At 42.0% G+C, this 18,931-nt stretch overlaps 1 protein-coding gene across 3 annotated transcripts; it reads left to right on the forward strand.

Moving 5' to 3' along the window:
* The first annotated feature begins 1,459 nt into the window (after window positions 1-1,459).
* NUB1 (negative regulator of ubiquitin like proteins 1) lies at window positions 1,460-18,328 on the forward strand. Of its 3 annotated transcripts, none has more exons than XM_074574038.1 (15): window positions 1,460-1,518; window positions 5,131-5,248; window positions 5,342-5,503; window positions 7,523-7,581; window positions 8,167-8,237; window positions 9,112-9,294; window positions 10,837-10,925; window positions 12,346-12,452; window positions 13,332-13,518; window positions 13,890-13,997; window positions 14,170-14,322; window positions 15,280-15,426; window positions 15,708-15,806; window positions 16,528-16,720; window positions 17,647-18,328. In XM_074574038.1, exons 2-15 carry the CDS (start codon window positions 5,132-5,134, stop codon window positions 17,808-17,810), a joined length of 1,839 nt encoding a protein of 612 aa, XP_074430139.1. In that variant the 5' UTR covers window positions 1,460-1,518; window position 5,131; the 3' UTR covers window positions 17,811-18,328. The 3 variants fall into 3 exon arrangements, with proteins under 3 accessions (XP_074430139.1, XP_074430137.1, XP_074430140.1); XM_074574036.1 differs by having other exon boundaries at window positions 1,509-1,699; XM_074574039.1 differs by lacking the exon at window positions 1,460-1,518 and adding an exon at window positions 1,626-1,913.
* Window positions 18,329-18,931: the final 603 nt, after the last annotated feature.

Raw genomic sequence — 18,931 nt, forward strand, 5'->3', positions numbered from 1 at the left:
TTGAAGAGGAACAGAAGGCTCGTAACAAGGGAACATCCTTCCACAGGAGGCACGGAAACTGGCTGAGCACCAGACAACTGCTAAAAGCAACAAAGATTGGCAATAATAGGTAGAAAGGTAAAGGGAGCAGTGGGAGATCACAACCACCGACTCAATTACAGATTGAACAAAACTAGCACCCCCGTACACTGTACTGGAGCACACACACATCAATTAAAGGACATTGTAGCTTTAAATGAAAGCGAGAGACTGTACTAACGAATAGAAATTGTTAAGATAAAGCACTAAATAATTATAATTAAGGGTGTGTACTTCTGTGTTTTGAACTGTATCAATATTCCAAGGAGCTTGTAGGCTGGTGTGCCAGCTTTGTGGAATACCACCTAGCACCCAGATCTGCACAAGTATGCATAATAAAATATGTCTGCTCTGTGTGTATGTTGGGTAAATGACCCCACTTTTGGGACAACACCACCACGTCCCAGGGGACAAGCAAATGGGGCTGGTCCATAAGGCAGTATGGGGACAGCGGGACCTGCTCCCGAGTGCCACAAACCCAGCCAACACTGGGAGAACCGCTGAGAGTTACTGAGAGCAGCCCTGCGGAAAAGGACTTGGGGGTACTGGTGGATGAAAAGCCGGACATGAGCCAACAATGTGCGCTTGCAGCCCACAAGGCCAATAGCGTCCTGGGCTGCATCAAAAGAATCGTGGCCAGCAGATCCAGAGAAGTGATTCTGCCCCTCTACTCTGCTCTGGTGAGACCCCACCTGGAGTACTGTGTCCAGCTCTGGAACCTCAACACAAGAAGGACATGGACCTGTTGGAGTGGGTCCAGAGGAAGGCCATGAAGATGATCAGAGGGCTGGAGCACCTTTTCTACAAGGACAGGCTGAGAGAGGTGGGGTTGTTCAGCCTGGAGAAGAGAAGGCTCCGGGGAGACCTTATAGTGGCCTTCCAGTACCTGAAGGGGGCCTGTAAGAAAGCTGGGGAGGGGCTGTTTGCAAGGGCACGTAGCAATAGGAGGAGGGACGATGGTTTTAAACTAGAGCAGGGCAGGTTTAGATTAGACATTAGGAAGAAGTTCTTTACAACGAGGGTGGTGAGACACTGGAACAGGTTGCCCAGAGAGGTGGTGGAGGCCCCATCCCTGGAGACATTCAAGGCCAGGCTTGATGCGGCTCTGAGCAACCTGATCTAGTTAAAGATGTCCCTGCTCACTGCGGGGGGGTTGGACTAGATGACCTTTAAAGGTCCCTTCCAACCCAACACATTCTATGACTCTATGAACACCCCGCCTCCGAGTACGGGCGGGACTCTAAGATGGCGACCGGCGCGCGGCTTCACCTACGTGACGAGCCCCCACCTCGCTCCTCTTTACCCTGCGCCTTCCGCCCTTCCCTAGGACCCCGCCTCCCCCCCCGCCAATCAGCGGCGGCCGTGACGTACGCGTGGGCCCCGCCCCTCACGCCCGCCCCGCCCACCACCACCACCGCGAGGCGAGCGGCGGGTGCGCAGGTAAGCGCGAGACGGCGCCCGGGGGGGTGGGGTCACGAGTAAGTCCCGCCCTCGGCGGTTGCTCGGAGTGAGGAGGAGCCGCCCCGGCCGCCGCTGCCGCCGTCTCAGGGAGAGCGCCGGGCCCGAGCTCCCCTCAGAGGCTGCCCGGGCTCCCGGGCCTGGCCTCCGCCGCCAGGCGCAGGTGGGTTGCCCGAGGGCCGAGGCGGCGGGAGCTCCCTCCCGGCTCCCCGATGGGCCCGGCTGTCCTCCTGGTTGCCCCCGGGGCTGGTTGCATCAGCTCGGCTGCCGCCACGGGGAGGCTCCTGCCGTGGCTGCCGTGTTTTGGAGGCACCTAGAAAGGGCGGCGGCTTCGTGGCCCTGCTTTAAAATCCTCTGGTGGTGTCGGTGCTGTTGAGGTAGGGGAGAGGCTGGATGTGCGCTTGGGGAGGCCTGAGGACGCCCCGGGCTCGGACTGGCAGCGTTTGGGGTCTCCATCCCTTCGTTGAGCTTCTGGCTCGTGGTTTATTTGCACATTACGCTGCCGTGGCCTCTTACCGCACTTTTAGCCATGGGGCGATGTACCATGGTCGTACCAAGCAGCTTTCCTCCTTTTCTTTGGGAAAAGTTAATGTATACTGCTTTATTAGTAAACCACTCTGAGAATCCTCTGTTCCTTCTCTCAAAAATCTAGCTTTTAACCTTATTTCTGTGATTGTTTTCTTTTGCGTCATATATAAGACTGACTGGCTTTAGAGGATGACATTCTAGTTACCAAAAACTCAGCCTCGCATTCAAAATGGCCTTTGGGAAATACCCCTGGTTGTTTACTCAAATTAGTTTTGAGAAAGTCCCTTTAAACTCTTAGTGAAAGTGTGTCAGGAGCACTTGTGGTGTTGGCTGATGGAGAAGTAAGTCATAAATGTTTTTGCTAAGGATTCTTTTGCAATTTAGGTATTGTGAAGTAGGAATTTATGATAAGTATTAGAAGTGTTATATATAAAATGATAAACTTTTTTCTTTGTGAAAGCAAAATTTTTTTTTTAATAGAGGGATAAAATAATAAGTTTAATTGGAGACCACAGTGATGTTTGCTGTTTAAATAGCTTAGTAAGAAATCACAAACTTATAAAACTATAAAACGTTACTGATGAAAAGATGAGTGGCCAGTTTATAAATGCCACTTGTATTTACAATTTATATTTTTAAGCATAGGTTGCAATTTTAGACTTCATCTGGATGCCTCAAAGCCACAGATACCTTTTTGTTTCTTAAGTTAATATTAAGTAGAATTAGCGCTATTAAATGGTTCTTCATCATTTCCCCACCTTTAGATTATGCTGGTTACAGGTTGTTCACATGAATTGTCTGGCATGTTTTGGAAAAGCTGCATTAATAACTTCAATGCAATCTTTTGAAACTTGAGCAAGTTTGTTGCTTTTTGCTTTGTAAATGCCATGTAGACGCCTAAAATAATAACACGAACAATGTCATCCCAGCAAGAAAAAGAATGTATGGTTATCTCTCTTAGTTTGGACAGGCACTAGGCAAATTTCAGCAATCAATCAGGATTGTTAAACCATCCACTTGCTCAGTTAATCCTTCTGACTCCTCTTTAGAAGAGACTATTGTCTTTGCAGTGTTCAAAAATTCGTTGTAGCTTGCTAAAGCTGGGGTTGAGGAAAGATTAACCGGTAAACTTACCACACATTGGATGTTTGCCTATGGTTTTTTGTTCTCAAACAGTGTTTTTCTGAGCAAGGAACAGTCTTTGAAACTGGAAAAATTGATAGAAATGTTTGATTCTTCTTTTCTGTCCCCTTTTCTGCTGAGGGCAATGTGGTAATAAACAAGAATAAGAAAATGAAACCACTCTGAAAGAAAAGTGAAACCGATTAATCAAAACTCTGTGCCAACCTTAGTGCATATGTGCCAACATTTTAAATGTTTTTCTGTAAAAATTGAAGGACATCATCTCCCATATGATTCCCAGTATCCAAGAGCCAGAAGTCTCCCATACTTTAATATGCACATAGATTCTATTTGATTTTTCTTCTGTTGAGATCACTTGCCCTCTCTTTGCCTCCTGTTGCCTGTGCTCCATGTGTCTTTTCTAGCTTTGCAGTAGGAGTGGGAAGGGTGTCTCGTGGGCTATGAAAAGTGACACCCTATGATGTAATTGTTGTGATACTAGAATTTTACAATAGCATTTCGTGATACTATTAAACTTGTTTGCTTCACAAATGGTTGAGACTGGGAGGGGGGAGGCATAGATCACAACAACCCCACGCAATGCTACAGGCTGGGGGAAGAGTGGCTGGAGAGCTGCCTGGCGGAAAAGGACTTGGGGGTGGTGGTTGACAGCCGGCTGAATATGAGCCAGCAGTGTGCCCAGGTGGCCAAGAAGGCCAACAGCATCCTGGCCTGTATTAGGAATAGTGTGACCAGCAGGACTAGGGAAGTGATCATCCCCCTGTTCTCAGCACTTGTGAGGCCCCATGTCGAGTACTGTGTCCAGTTTTGGGCTCCTCACTACAGGAAAGACATTGAGGTGCTGCAGCATGTCCAGAGAAGGGCAGCGAAGCTGATTGAGGGGTCTGGAGAACAAGTCTGATGAGGAGCGGCTGAGGGAGCTGGGGGTGTTCAGCCTGGAGAACAGGAGGCTGAGGGGAGACCTTCTGGCTCTCTACAACTGCCTGAAAGGAGGGGGTGGAGAGGTGCGGGTTGGTCTCTTCTCCCAAGTGACAGGTGATAGGGCCCGAGGAACTGGCCTCAAGTTGTACCAGGGGAGGTTTAGATTGGATATTAGGAAAAATTTCTTCACAGAAAGGGTTATCAAGCATTGGAACAGGTTGCCGAGGGAAGTGGTTGAGTTGCCATCCCTGGAAGTATTTAAAAGCCATGTAGATGTGGTGCTGAGGGACATGGTTTAGTGGCAACTTGGCAGTGTTAGGTTAATGGTTGGACTTGATGATCTTAAAGTCTTTTCCAACCTAAACGATTCTATGATTCTATTGTCCAGTCTTGTCTTTTTGTGCTCTAGGTGATCTCACTTTGCTGGAGGAATGTGAACTTTACCTTAGGCTTTTCTCATGGTGGAGCTTGTGGCTCTGAGATGTTCTCTCTTGACACCTCTTTTCTGTCCTCACAAATAGGGTGATAATTCATGTTCAACCATCCGCTGGTGTAGAAAGGCTGTTAAAGTAGGGAAGTAGGAGAAGCAGGAAGGCAGAGGTACAGCAAGGGCATGTTTCAGAGGGGGGTTGAGTAGAGCCATCCTTTCCAGGGCATGGATTTTGATGAATTGGCACCTTCTGCAATTTCAACTCACATGGGGGGTTAGGAAGAGGTTTAATTTCTCTTAAAATGGGGAGGTCCAATGCAGGGGACTTCTGAATCATACCTGCTGTGATCCAGGTTTCACTCCCTTTCCAATTTTTTATAATAGTTTGGACTCTGCTTCCCGTTGCCACCAAAATGCATAGAATGGTTTTTATATTAAACTTTTTTTTCAGAATTCTGAAATATCACTTAGATTTCTTGAAAAAGTGCAGTATCTTACTACAGAAAAGCTGTATTAAAAGATTGATTATTTTTCTTTCTTTTCCGTTCCAATTTTGCTTTTTTTAACAAAAGAATGGCACAAAAGAAGTATTTAATAGCAAAACTGACAAGTTGCTTAAGAGAGGACAAAATTCAGCTATGGAAACCACCATATACAAATGAAAAAAAAGAAGCTGGTAAAGAGATGAAGGTAAATATTGTCTCTAAGTTGATGTCGTGCATCTTCCATGTCATACTGCTGGTGCATTTTCCCAGTCTTTCTTGCTGTTTTTTTTTTTTTTAGGAGCTTGTACAAAAATATTCTTCCAAGCTGAATATCAATGAGAATGATACAGAGAATATGCTTGAAGAAATAAGGTGTAAAGCAATTGAGCGTGGAACAGGAAATGAAAATTTTAAAGTGACTGGGATTGCGAGACTTGATATCTATCTGCCTCGTAGAAAAGTAAGTGACGTTGCAGAAAAGTCAAGATAAGTACCTTTACTTTGATGGCCTTTTGAGTTCTAGATATGTATCTAACGCAAATATTTTCACTTATTCAACATTTTCAGGTGTTTTGTGTGAGAGATCTCTATTAGGTATATAAAATAGGGGGGGTTAGTGAGGTATATTTCAGCTTCCCAGGTATGTGGGAATATCATGGCAAAGGAATATAATATTGGGAGATCAGTAATTGTCTTCCCTTTAGGATGTAATGAGAAATTTTCTTTCAATTAAGAAAAGTAAATTAGATTTAAGTGTCTGTCTAGTTCAGTTTGATTCCATCTGACATGACTGTTCACATTAGCGGTAAAGAACGGTTGTATTTTTTTCAGCAGCAGAATACCTAAAGCTGAATTAGCATATCACTATATTACCACAGCTTTTGTTTAAATGACAGCTTTAATTTAAAAAAAAAATACCTTTAAGTGCAATAAGCAACTTGAACTTGGTGTCATCTTAGGCCATGTATAGCTGATATTGAAAAGAACTCCTTTAGCTTTTAACCGTGACATCTGGCAATGTTCTTGCAGTGATGACATTATCCACCCCAGGCAGCTAACTAAACTTACTTTAAAATAGGTATGTCCAGTGTTTGAACTTGGAATTGAGAAGCAGGAGTTTCTGTTGTGGTGGTACTCATCTGTTCTCTTCTAAGTCAGGCTCTTAAAAACTTCACAAAGACAGAACTAAATTAAGTTTTGCCCTTTTAAAGCCAGGCTTCAACCTCTAGTTTAATGTATAAAATATGCCAGAATAATGATGTGAATCTAATTAAATGAGTGTCAGACTGGTCACCATACCGGTTTCTGTGGCTACATCTACCCTAGTCAGCTAAACGCAGGTGGGGGACAGACTGGCCAGTGTTTGATGGACTGCCAAGCTGTTAGCATTGGCTCTGATGCAGTTTAGCCCATGCCTGGTATCCTGCCAAGCAATGCCCAGGCACCGTGTGCGGGCTGTCGTGGGCCAGGGACCCATCTCAAATGGCACTTTGGATACAGCTGCTCTGGGGGTTGAGAGGATCCAACCATACGGATGTGAAGGGTGCTGTGCAGGTAGAGCAGGCCCTTGGTTAGGTTTTTTACTAATACAAAGCCTCTTTACTGGGAATATTTCCCCCTCAAAAACAGCCTCTAGAAAGCACAACAGCTGTCTTCAATCACTTCCTAGTTTTGATGATGTGCAGGAGCAGCATCTTCCCCAATGCTATGTGTCTCCATCCACGCCGATAACAATGAAGGAGAACTTCTTTATTTAGGGGCGCTTAAGGGTTGTAGACTTCATATCAGGAACAGAAGTGAATGTTCACTCTGGAAAAGGGCGATGGTGGGGTTTTTTCTGAAGATCTTAGATGGTAACTTATGCTTCAGAAAGATTTTTTTTTTTTTATTTATTTTTCTACTGAATGCTTATAAAAATACAGCACACAATCATAGTTGTTCTTTCTCTTGTAGTGAAAAATAATTACCAGGGAATGTGATGGGCTAAAGGGTAGAAGGTGTTAAGTGGTTGCCATGCAGTTAAACAGTTTCATAATTCCTCTTTACAATGCTACTGGGCATAGGGGAATTAATTAATTTAAAATTCCAGTTTATCTAATCTGGGACCAGAGACACTAGTAGGAATTAATCATAACTTAGCCAGTCACAGGTGACTGGCATAATTACAAAGCAGAGTTAAGGTTGGAAGTACATAATTAAATTAGTCAGTTTAAATTGTTTGGTTCTGAATTTAGATTTATCGAATTATGAATCTTCTGATGTTAAATGCTTATTTTTAGGACTGTATAGCAAATACAAGACTCCCTACACAGAAATTACTAATATGTATGCCGAACCATAACCCTGATAACATGATAATTATTTGAAAAAGAAATTGTAGTTGTTGTAAAACAATTAATTAAGAAAATGTCCAGACTATCTTCATATCATACTCTTTTCCTTCTCTCCTCCTTTCCCCCACCCAATATAATTACAACAGAGCAGAAAAATCCCACTGGAAACTAACCTGCTCATCACAGGCAAGGAGCTCAGATCACAGTAAGTGTAATCACCCTTGGTTCTTCTCTAATGAGATAGCATAATGTTGTACAGTACTAAAAAAAGACAAACAAAGCACTGTTTGTCCGATTAAGCTTTTTCTTAGCATGTGTATTTGTTTAATATGTCTTAGTAGGATGTCCAGTGTCCCTCTAGGGCAGTTGTTCATGTAAGAAGCTGTGGTTTAACAGAAAGAAAATAGGAAAGTTGTAACTGTGGACAAACATAGTTCTCTCTAAATCCCCAGCAAGTACCTGAGAAGGCACTAGTGAGTGACCAATGTTCCAAATCTGTAACTAGACAGGTCTTCTGAACAGTGAACGTTAGCTTCTATTCCTTTTGTGGTTTTAAGACTAATAAAATCAGAATCTTTTCTGTCTGTTTTGCATTTTCCCCTTTCTGTATCCCAGATTTTCCCTATACGGTATACAAAGCTTGATGTTATTTTACTTCTAGCAGCCTTTTATAGCAAAAGTTTTAAGCCAGTTACAAGCATACTTATTTTTAAGTTTTATTGCTATTCTAACAGAAATATTATATAGCCTTACAAATTTATATTCACAGATGAAATAATTTATTTCACAGGATAGCACAAGAACATGCATTAAAAGAAAATGCTATCAAAATAATCATAAATAAGAAGCAGCTGGACCTGGGTATGTATCTCTAGTTGTATGATAATATTCTAGCTACTGATTCTCAGAAGAAAGAAAAATTTCTTGCAATTCTGTTAATTCCCAAGGAATAGCAGTTATATTTGTAAGGTTCCGCCCTACAGGAAATGTAATATATTATAATGATCAAAATTGTTAGATAGAATTAGAGCAATTATTGGAATCCTGTAGTAAATGTTGCAAAACATTTTTTTTTATGTGTTGAAACACTGAAAATGCACATTTAAGAGAAACCCTACATTTCCTCAAAAACCATATTGTATAACAGCACATCCAAAACTTTTTTGTAACGTTTTACACGTGTTCAACTTGTCAGACACGTTGTAGGAAGTGATGACAACAGGTTTCTCTCTGTTTGATGGCCTAAACATCCATCTGACATATTTATTTCCCTTAGAATATGTCAGAATTAGAGCCACGGAATTGACAATAGGAAGCTGGATTCAGTTCCAAGTTCCTCTGTCCTGTTACTGTTGTGGTGTATGGTCCTGGACATGTTGTTATTCCAGTTTTTGCCTGAAGATCAATTAACTGAAATAGAAACTCGTATTTTTTGAAAGTTTTGAAACAAGCAAGCAAAGACATATACCAATCACTTAAAAAGCACTTTTGAGATGCAAGTCTGATTCTAATTTCTGAGTTTCTGCTGAGTATGTCAGTAATTGGCAGTGGTTTTGATTGAGTTCTTGAGTCTAGTAATTACTGTAGTTCTTCAGTACAGTACGAATAAGGCAAGGGGCTGTTCAGGTTGTTTTGTTTGTGGGTGGTGTTTTCCCCACAATGGCAATACAATGTAAAATGGTGTCCCTTCACAAGTCAAGTATTTGGATTGTATTTATCATACTCTATTTTGCAGGCAAAACCCTTGGAGACCAGGGTGTAACACACAATGCAAAAGTGATGGTCCTTCAACTGGAACAGAGCGATGAGGAAACTAAAAGAAAAGTTCAGGAAGAAGAACTTCAATGCAAGAAAGAAAAAGAAATAAATGACAAGATGCAAAGAACTAAGAAGGGTTTGGAAATTCTAGCAGAGAGAGGTAAAGCGGGTTGTTGTGTTTGGTTTTGGGTTTGGCTTTTTTTTTGTGGGTTGATGGGTGTTCATTAGTTCTTGTGCATCAAAAATTAGCTTCTCAGTGGACTTTCAACATAGAAGAGTGCCTGTGCCATGGCTAGGTTTCAGTTTATTCTTTTCTAGGTTTCTAGCTATTTTAGAACTGAATTTTAAGTTGACTAAAATTTCCTCTTCAACTCTTCTTATACAACTAGAAAATGCTAGAAAACACTTTGAGAGGGATATAATATGAATCAATTATTTAATTGGCACTTGACAGTTAAGGGACTGATGACTTCTGAGAATAGGCTTTAAATTTATTGTAGATATAAGTACAGTGGAATAATGTAAGTCATTACACACTTTTTTTTGTAGTTTATCTCAGATATGGCTGTTGGTAGCCATGGTTTCATTGTGCAGAACAGCTCGCTTGTCGTTCTCATCTGTAACGTGACTGTTCTGTTCTTATTGCGTTTGATGTTGATTGCTGGCAACTGTGGATTAAGTTAAAGGGATATAGTCAATTTAACAGTAATAATTTTTCAAAATGAGGTTGTGTTTGTGAATTGCATTGCTAGTTGGCGAGTTTAAAACACTCCTCTGTTTTATTGTTTCAAAAATCCCCAAACAAGAAACTGAGTATGTAATGAATTCCTGCCAAATGCAAAAATACCTGAACAAAGCTTCTTTTGACGGTCAGTGACAGCCTGTTTCTTAGTATAATATCAGATTTTGAACAAATGAAAAAAGTGATTCCTTTTATGGATTTAAGGGGTAATTTAAACCCCAGCCCTTGAATCCTGTATAGGGCCTCTTTAAGGTATTTACCACTACGTGTCAGTTATACACAATGCCGGATTATAGAGTGGAGCCCATAATGGGCTCACAGGCTGGAGGTTCTGTGTGAAGTGTAGACAGGATTAATCACCCTTTTGTTTCATCTGAGAAAAATTGCAGGGCAGAAGCTTTTAATCTCAGCAAACTCCTGCTTAACTGTCTTTTGTTTACAAGAAAAGCATCTTTTCATTTTAAATAAGATGGAAGTGAAAACAAAATTGATGGTTTGGTTGTAAGCATTAAAGACGTGGGAAAAGGAAAATACTGAGCTGTATTTTTTTTCAGTTTTATCAGCTGTGCTCCATTGTGGTGTTTTTTTTATATTCTATGCTTTATTTGATAAAGCATTTTGAATGTTATAGCATGTAAAATGCAGGGGTGTTGTCTTCTGCAAAAAATTCTTTAAAATTCATGCAACTTTTAATGTTGCATCTAAATCTCTGGATGAACAGGGCCTTTTTCTTTAGTGACCTTTTTCAAAGTTCCTCTTGTCTGTCTGATCAGGGCCATTGTTGGTAGGTATGTCCAAAAAACACAGACGCAGCCTTTCTGTGTAATTCTGATTTTTTTGTTGTTGTTGTTTGTTTGCTTTTTTGTTTAACTGTGTGCTTACTGACATAATCTTACAACATCAGAGTTATTCTGTTGAATGTTGTACTTACAGTTTCAATTATTTTTTCTTACCTTTCAGAGGAGTACTTGGATCCAGATTCTGTTCCATATCTAGATATAGCTAATCAGACTGGAAGGTCAATCGAGATTCCTCCTCAAGCTAAAAAAGTAGGTAAAAGTATCTTATAAGTCTACTAAGGTGGCTTTTTAAAGCTGGATTTGTGAAGCATTTCAAATACGGGATTGAAACACAGTCATATTTTTTTGGGATGTAACCCTGGGTCCAGTAGATGTTTGCTTAATAGAAATAATTTTGAAATAAAATTGAACACCTGTGAATACTTCAGTCATCTGGAAACAGACCTGTGATTGCTGATCTCATCGCAGATCTGATCTTGCACTTAACCCTGTGTGGTCCATATTTTATTTTTGTGTTTTAAGATAAGTTTTAACTTTGTTATATCCTAGGACCTATTTTAAATTTTGGGTGCCCTAGAACAACGTGGAAATAACTTGTTCATTAAGGCTCAGTTTCAGTTGGAAACTCAATGAGTCTCTCAAAATCGGACTCTTTTAAAATACTTTTGAGATTGTTTGCATTGTGACCCCTCTCAAACTTACATTTGTTCACCATTCAAGAAAGTTCTACATTCTCAACCGAAAATATCTTCGGTTGGGTGCATGGATTGAATTACAGTAGGAGTGACACACCTGATGTTGGCTGCTGAAGCAGAAGAATAGTGATAGATGCTATCTCTTAAGATTGACGGATTTTCTGAAGATAAATAAAAAGCTTTACAAATACTTGGAATTGCACCCAGTAACAAAAAGAAAAAATACCTCAGGAAGAAATGAGCTGGCCCCAGCGTGTGCTAACTGCTGCCCTAGCCTCTTCGGCGGCTTACTGTGTTTTCTGCATCATCTGGAGTTTCTGGATGATTGGAATAACAACTGTCCATTCTCACAACATGTGCTGTTCTGATGAAGTGCTGAGAGTAGTAATTCACCTGAAAAGTTAAAGCATCAAACATTCAAGTGCCCAAGACTTCATCAGTATTGAACGTGGATGAAAGGAAGTACTGCAGGTTGTTTCTATATAGAAATATTATTTCCATTTGTCATACTGCAGGAACAAGAGTGTTTTCTGGCCACACTCAAAATTTAATTTTCGGTTCTGAGGTTTTGAAGGAGGTGAATTGTTAGGTTTTATGAGATAGTTGTAATAGCAAAGCAAAACAGATTTGATGCTGTTCAGAAGCTTAGCACCCAGAAAAATGCTTAGCTCTTTGTCACTCATAATTGGAAATCTATTCGGGATTGGATTCTTAAAATAAACTTGGTGCAACATCAGTGCAACTTGGTGCATGTGTCAGTAACATTCATTGCTTTTAATTAGACAATATTTTAACATTAGCGGATGAGAGAAAAATACGAAGCAACATGAAATAGTATTGCTCATACAGAACCGATACAATGGTATCTTTCTAGGAAGAATAAGGGCTCTTAATGGATTATCTAGATTATTTTTTTTTAGTTATAGAAGTGTGTTGGGGAGATGCAAAAAAAAAGTCTCAATCTGTTTTTCTAGGCACTTGTGCTGGCCATGGGTTATCATGAGAAGGGCAGAGCATTAATGAAGAAGAAAGAATATGAAATAGCACTGCCATATTTGTTGGATGCTGATAAACACTTCTGGTAAGAACATTTTTGAGCCCTTGTGTCTCTCTTCTCTTTACTGTCAGCCAAAGACAGGAACAGCATTAGCTCTACCTGTGCATATAAATCAGGGCCTGTTCTGCCAGGGGTTACTTCACATCCCCTCTGCAGACGGGAAACAGCAGACAAATGCTCTGACTTGCAGTGACAGGTGGCTTCATGTAAAACAGCTGAAACAGATACTGCCACTGGGCAATTTAATCTTTCATACCAACATAAACAGAAACTGTCAATATTCATGTACTGGGCTATAAATTGCATTAGCTTGAGAGACAGTTACAGATACTTGTTTGCAATTGCTCCTGCGAAGTAATAATTTCTTGTAAAAGGTGGAGCAGATACCGGAGGTCAGTAACCATACCAGGGTGTATGCAGGTAAACTAGTTTCCTGTCAGCAATCAGAGCCCTGCGTTTCTCTTTTGAGATCCCCAAAAGTAATGCTGTCCCCATCTGTTTCTCATCTGCGTGCGTGTGCAAGGAGACTGGCACAGACCTCAGCATGTTCCAGTGCCCTAAGGAAGACAGTTGACCTCTGTCCTCTCAAAGATTACACAAGGTTTAATTTCATTCTGCTTTAAAGAGATGCTGTCTTAAATAGCACCAAAATGAATTGTTATTACTGTAATTCTTTCAGATGTAGTGTTATCATTATTGCCCCATCTATTAGTGAATGTGATGGGAGATCAGTGTTGTATTAAAGTTCCACTGACTTCAGTTTGCTACCTCAAATAGGAAGTGTGTGCTATATCAAATATGTGAGTACGGATACCTCCAGCATGTTGTTCCATTAGTGTTAAAAAGTGCGTGGAAAAAATAAACAGCCCCTCCTAGAAAACCAATAATTGTTTTATTTTCCAGTGAGTGCAGCACAGAACTGCTGAATACCGTTGATAATTATGCAGTACTGCAGCTGGATATAGTGTGGTGCTACTTCCGCCTGGAGCAGCTGGACTGCCTGGATGATGCAGAGAAAAAGCTGTCCACAGCACACAGATGCTTCCAGAGGTGCTACGGGGAGAACCATGAAAGACTTATTGATATCAAAGTATGCCAGTTTTGATTTAATTAGGGTGACTTTTTTTTCTGTGTGTATTCAGTTATTGTTCACATATTACAAGACTGATTTGTAGAAGTTCAAAGTTCTCTCTTGTCTCCTTAGCCTGTAATCCTGTTGTGTAATTGTCAGCCTAGTGAACGCATTGGACCTCGCACAAAGGTCGTGGCAAACGTGTGTTTAGATGCACAGACATCATCAGTGTTTCAAATGTGATACTTTATTTGCACATTAAGTGTCACGTATTAGTGACTATGTCTTCTTTAAAAGTGTAACGTGTTCTATTGATAATGAATTGATGTTCTACCATATGCTTCTACCCACGTGCTCCCCCACTCCCTCTTGTTTAAACAATTCTTTAGGGAAGCTATGGTCGTGAGAAGGTTTTATTTCTCCGGCTTTACCTCCTTCAAGGGATTGGACACTATCACAGTGGCAGAGAAAAGGAGGCTGCTGAGTATATTCAGAAGGTAAGACGCCATTAGGTAAAACTTTCAAGTTGTTCACTCTAGCTCCTGTGTTTTGGCTCCGTCTTGCACCTTCTCCCTGTTCTTTGCTTACTTAGAAAAATGGGGAGACGTTTCTTTTGTTTGTATGTTGGCAACAGTGTAAGTAGTATCATTGTGTCCTTTCTATATACAGGCATCTCATTTATATGAAGAGCTGTCCATAGATCCTGATAAAGTTTCTCGCCTCTTGCTTCTGGGATTCTCTGAACAGGAAGCTCGCCTTGCCCTGCGAGCCTGCCATGGGAATGTGGAGCACGCTGCCAATCTTATCACCAACAGGAGAGAGGTATGGTGCAGTGAAAGTATTAAACGAAGGATCATATTAGTTGGGGTGTCTGTAAGATCATATTTTGTGTGACTAGTGCAACATGGTGCTAAATTAAGGACTTTGATTATCTTGCTTTGGCACCCTTAGCGTAACTAATGGTTTGACAGCTGTTGCCACAAGTCTGAAACCAAAACTTAATCCAACAAGGGAACCTCTGTCCCAAAACAAGGGATGAGAGAGCCAAAGCCCTGTGGTTGTACCACAGAAGCGCACAGGAAGATTTTGCACCAGTGTTTGCTAGTCAGCAATGCTCGGCATGGGAACAAAAACACCATGATCAAGCTGTCACTCCCGGGCTTGGCTGGCCTGAAAGGCAAGAGGCTGCACAATAAAGGGCTAGGAGGGTAACCATCAAGCTACGCCATATTATGGCTTTGGACATGGAAGATACAGGAGGGGAGAAGGATTTTTTTGTGCTAAAGTGAAGTGAAGACAGTGTTGTCCAGATCTGAAATGCCTAAAGTTACGTTTGGTAAGCTGAGGTGGCGCTTCCAGACTTCTGACAGTGAAATGTGGGCGGAAGAGTCAAACGGCTGAGAGAAGGTCTGAACAGAACTCCTTGGCTACATGCCCAGTCCTGACTGTGTGTCCTTGGCAAGTCTTGTCTACAGGCCCATCTGCCAAACTGGTTTATCACTTACCACACAGGGCCTATAATAGCTGTGATAGTGTAAGATCCGATCTGCAGGGACTATAGAGCGGAAGTATGGCAACAGTGCTAGCTCATGGAAATGTAACTTTACTTAGTAACGAGTGTCTGGCAGCCCAGTCTGTATTTAAAAAAAAAAAAAAAAAAATCCCTTTTCCTCAAGAGATCCAAACTCCAAGAAGTAAATCCAAGAAACCCTATATGCACAGGGGAACGCTGAAGCATTCCCATGCGTAGCGAGCTTTGTAATGGCTGTGTTCTTGCAGGAAAAGGCACAGATAAGGAGGGAGGAGAGAGCTAAAAGAAGGCAGCGACTGGAAGACATAAACACTTTGAAAAGTATGGGCTATTCAGAGCGAGCTGCTCAAGTAGCTCTTCGTAATACACACGGAAACCTGGACCAAGCCTTTCAGGTAAGTGATTTTCAAGAGTAGTGCTTCTGTACAAAAAAAATTGTTTGCTTACTGTATTTATTGTGTAGCAGATTCTTACTTTCTGTAGTCTGTATTTGTTAGTTCATAGCTACCTTTTCTGAAGTGTAATGACTGAACTTCCACTTCCTGACCCAATGAATCAGATATCATTTAAGTTAGCTGAGGTTTGCTTTTATTAACTATTGGGCTAGATACATATCCATACCGAGGACTGCTATATTTCTATTGCTCTATTCTGATCCCTCTCTGTTTTACTGTAGTTTATTCTTGACAATCCTGAGTTGTTGTTGGAAGACGATGATGATGATGATTCTGTGGCCCTGGACCAGTTTCAGGTTTCCCAGGAAAGTATTGATCAAGTAAGTTAGAACTTTTGCTTTTTTAGGAGTTGGTTGTCTTGTTTCTGATTTGTGCCTGCCTTAAGCAAAGCTGTACAATTTTTTTGACCCACGTCACTCAAGCTGTCACACGTCCCCTGTCTGGCATCTGCTCTTCAAGATAAAATGTAATCCGTGGGTATTTCCTGCCCTTGACACCAGCCTGTCATGCCCAGCTGTGGAGGGAAGTCTGTGCACTCCAATGCTCCATCCCAAAAAAGAGAGCAGATAAGAAATTCATTCAAGCGTCTGAACATTGCAGTGCTCAAGGGAAAGGGTTGGAATGTGTCTTGTCACAGGCCATCTGGAAAGCTCTTCAGTAGTTAGTGTGGCTACGTAATCCATGTCAGAAAGGCAAGAAAACTATATTGCCTAGAAGAAGTAAATAGCACGTGCACACTCCTGATGTGCTGGAGTGCCTTGAGGTTTCCTTTTGAAAAAACAGAAAAAGAATTGGTCTGATATTAAACAAGAGGCTCTTGATTCTGCTCAACGTCTCCATTCCTTTAATAGGTCACTGCCCTGTTGTTAACTGTTCCAGTAAACCAGAGTCAGTGTCCTGGAATTCCTGGCATGCAGCGCTTTCCTGCATGCGAGAGCAATGACTGTCAGATGCAGAGTCAGATTCCTGTCAGACCCTGGTGCTGAATGAGCTTGGATTTCTCCAGATTCTCTTATTTGTATTTTTCCCCCCCTCCTGTAGCTGATGTATATGGGTTTCAGCCGTGAGTCAGCAGAGCAAGCTTTAAAGGTCTTCAAAGGCAACATCCACTTGGCTTCCCAAACCCTTGCTCATTATGGGGGAGTTCTTCCTGCTTCGCTGCAGCTGTCTCCAGAAGGGTCCAGCCCATCGGAAGAATCGGCTTCATCAAAAGACTCGCCTACAGAGTCCGCAGGTAAGGACGTTGCATACAGCAGGCAGAGGAGAGGGAAGGGGGAAGGTTGTTCTTCTGGCTCCTGTACAAAACAATTAAATACTGGTAGAGGGCCCCGAGTAATGCCCCAGATGACTGCTGTGAGTAACATGGGTACAGGCAAGGCATCCATTAGCCCAGAGAAGCCGTAGCCCCTGCAGTCCGTGATGGCTATGTAGGGAACCATAAGGGATATGCATCAGAGGGATGCAGCCCAGAAGGGGTAACCTTTGGAGGGGTCCTGGGAAGGGCAAAGAGGAAACAGCAGCTGAGCGGGCTGTGGCTTTGGCACGCGAGGCTGGAGGCCTCGGGTGTCTGCACCTTCACTTCCCCAGTGGGGAACACGTGGCCCTCTCTAGCCCATGAGCGATTCTGGCTTCTCCTGACTAATTGTACGCACTCACACCAGTTCTCTTTAAAACCAAACCAGCCCTCCCTGCCTGTCCTCTTCAGAGAGCAAGTACCAAGCTGCTGCAGCATCTTTGCTGGACCTCCACTGATAACGATTTTTTGGCTTGCTAATATCTGGATTCTGACTGCTAAGAAGTTTATTCCCAATCTGTGCTATACAGTCGGCTGATTCGACCACATACTCCTTCCTCCTGTCCCTCATGTGGTAGGACTGTAATTGATGCTCGCCATTCAGCAAAGAGGAGACCTGCAGATAACTCTCTCTCTCTCTCTCTCTCTCTCTTCCATTATTTATCAGAGGTACTGATCCCTATTATACAACTACGGGCTTTCCTGCAGCTTTAAATAATAGGAAAAACTTGCCACCCTGCAGTCTCCTTTGCAGAGCTGTTCTAACCGAGGTAGTTTCACAGTACCAGGCTCGCAGAGCAGCCGTGCTGGTGAAGGAGGGAAGTCCCAACATCTTTGAATTCACTGCTGCTTTTCTTTGTTGGAAGGTTCTTCTAGTTCACCAACAGATGAAGACATGGAGACTGATGCAGTCAATGAAATCCTAGAGGATATTCCTGAACATGAAGAGGATTATCTGGATTTAACACTGGAGGAAGAGGAACAGATCATTCATGAATACTTATCCTATATACAAGTACCGCAGCATTAAATCCCATTACATCTACTTCAGTTATATGTCCTTACCTTGACAAATTGAGTTTGGATTATAAACGCACCTTCAGCTTATCTCTTACTAAATGCCTTGATAAACTATAGGTGGAACACTTAATTCCTGCTTATTTATAAATCTGCTTAAAGCCTACATTTGTGATACATTGTAATTTATTGTCATAGCAGAAAAATAGAAACATTTATTTTCAGAAGAAAATTTAATAGAACTAAACTATATTTTTATTGTGAAATAAGTTAATTCATTTAGTATTCAAGTAAAGAAGCATTTCTATACCATTTTAGAATACCAGCTTTAAAAAAAGTGAGTTTGTAAGTCAGAAACCTAGCTCACTAGGTTATAGAGGTATCACCTTACAAACCCTTCTCCTTTTCTTCTGAAATATTTCTGAGACATCTATGTATCCGTTGTGCATGGATTTATACCGTGTTCTGCTTGTCCCTTCATGCAGGTGTTACACAGGCAATAAAGGTAACTGTGTGCCGCTTCTCCTCTTAGTACGAGTCTGTCTTCTGTGCTTTCTTTGGCTTTAAAAACCAGTAGGAACGACCTGGCAGGGCCGTCTCCTCTCAGCCCCCAGTGAAAAAAGGTATTTCCTTTAGTAACTAAATAACCAGTTTCCCCCAGCAGCTCCTCTTAACCTCCTGCAGGTGTGGGGCTTAAGATTGATGGATTTCATAGGAACTACAAGATTTTCTTTAATCCGCTGTTGAACAAATCTTGGCTCAGATGCCGTCTGGGTAGTTGTCCCCAGCTTCAGTATTCTGGAGAAATATTTGGGGTTTTCTTAACGTGTTTTATAACATCGCATTTTCTGCTACGTAAGCACTCCTCTCCGCTGGGAACAGAAGGTCCCCTGCTTGTCAGCTTTTCTTTAAAGTGTGTTTACTTTCCATAGCGTCGGTCTCACGGTAGAGGGAGCTCAAGCCCCGTGTGCTCCAGGCGCGGTGCTGGAGCTGGTGGGCGCAGGGGAACGGGCAGAGAATCTCCCCTCGGAGCCAGGCCAACCGCAGCCGCTGGAAAAGGAACCTTCCCTCTGGTGAGTTTGTTCATACCCAGCGTTTATCAGTGGGGAAATGAGGGCTTGAACTTCTGCTAGG

Source organism: Larus michahellis, chromosome 2 (assembly GCF_964199755.1).
Source record: "Larus michahellis chromosome 2, bLarMic1.1, whole genome shotgun sequence".
NCBI classification, from domain to species: Eukaryota; Metazoa; Chordata; class Aves; order Charadriiformes; family Laridae; genus Larus; species Larus michahellis.

Bases quoted from the DNA above. Each gene is read 5' to 3' on its own strand.
- NUB1 (XM_074574038.1), top strand. From the start codon at position 5,132: ATGGCACAAAAGAAGTATTTAATAGCAAAACTGACAAGTTGCTTAAGA. The intron at 9,295-10,836 runs GTAAAGCGGGTT...CTTACCTTTCAG, and splicing joins GGAAATTCTAGCAGAGAGAG to AGGAGTACTTGGATCCAGAT. The intron at 10,926-12,345 runs GTAGGTAAAAGT...CTGTTTTTCTAG, and splicing joins TTCCTCCTCAAGCTAAAAAA to GCACTTGTGCTGGCCATGGG.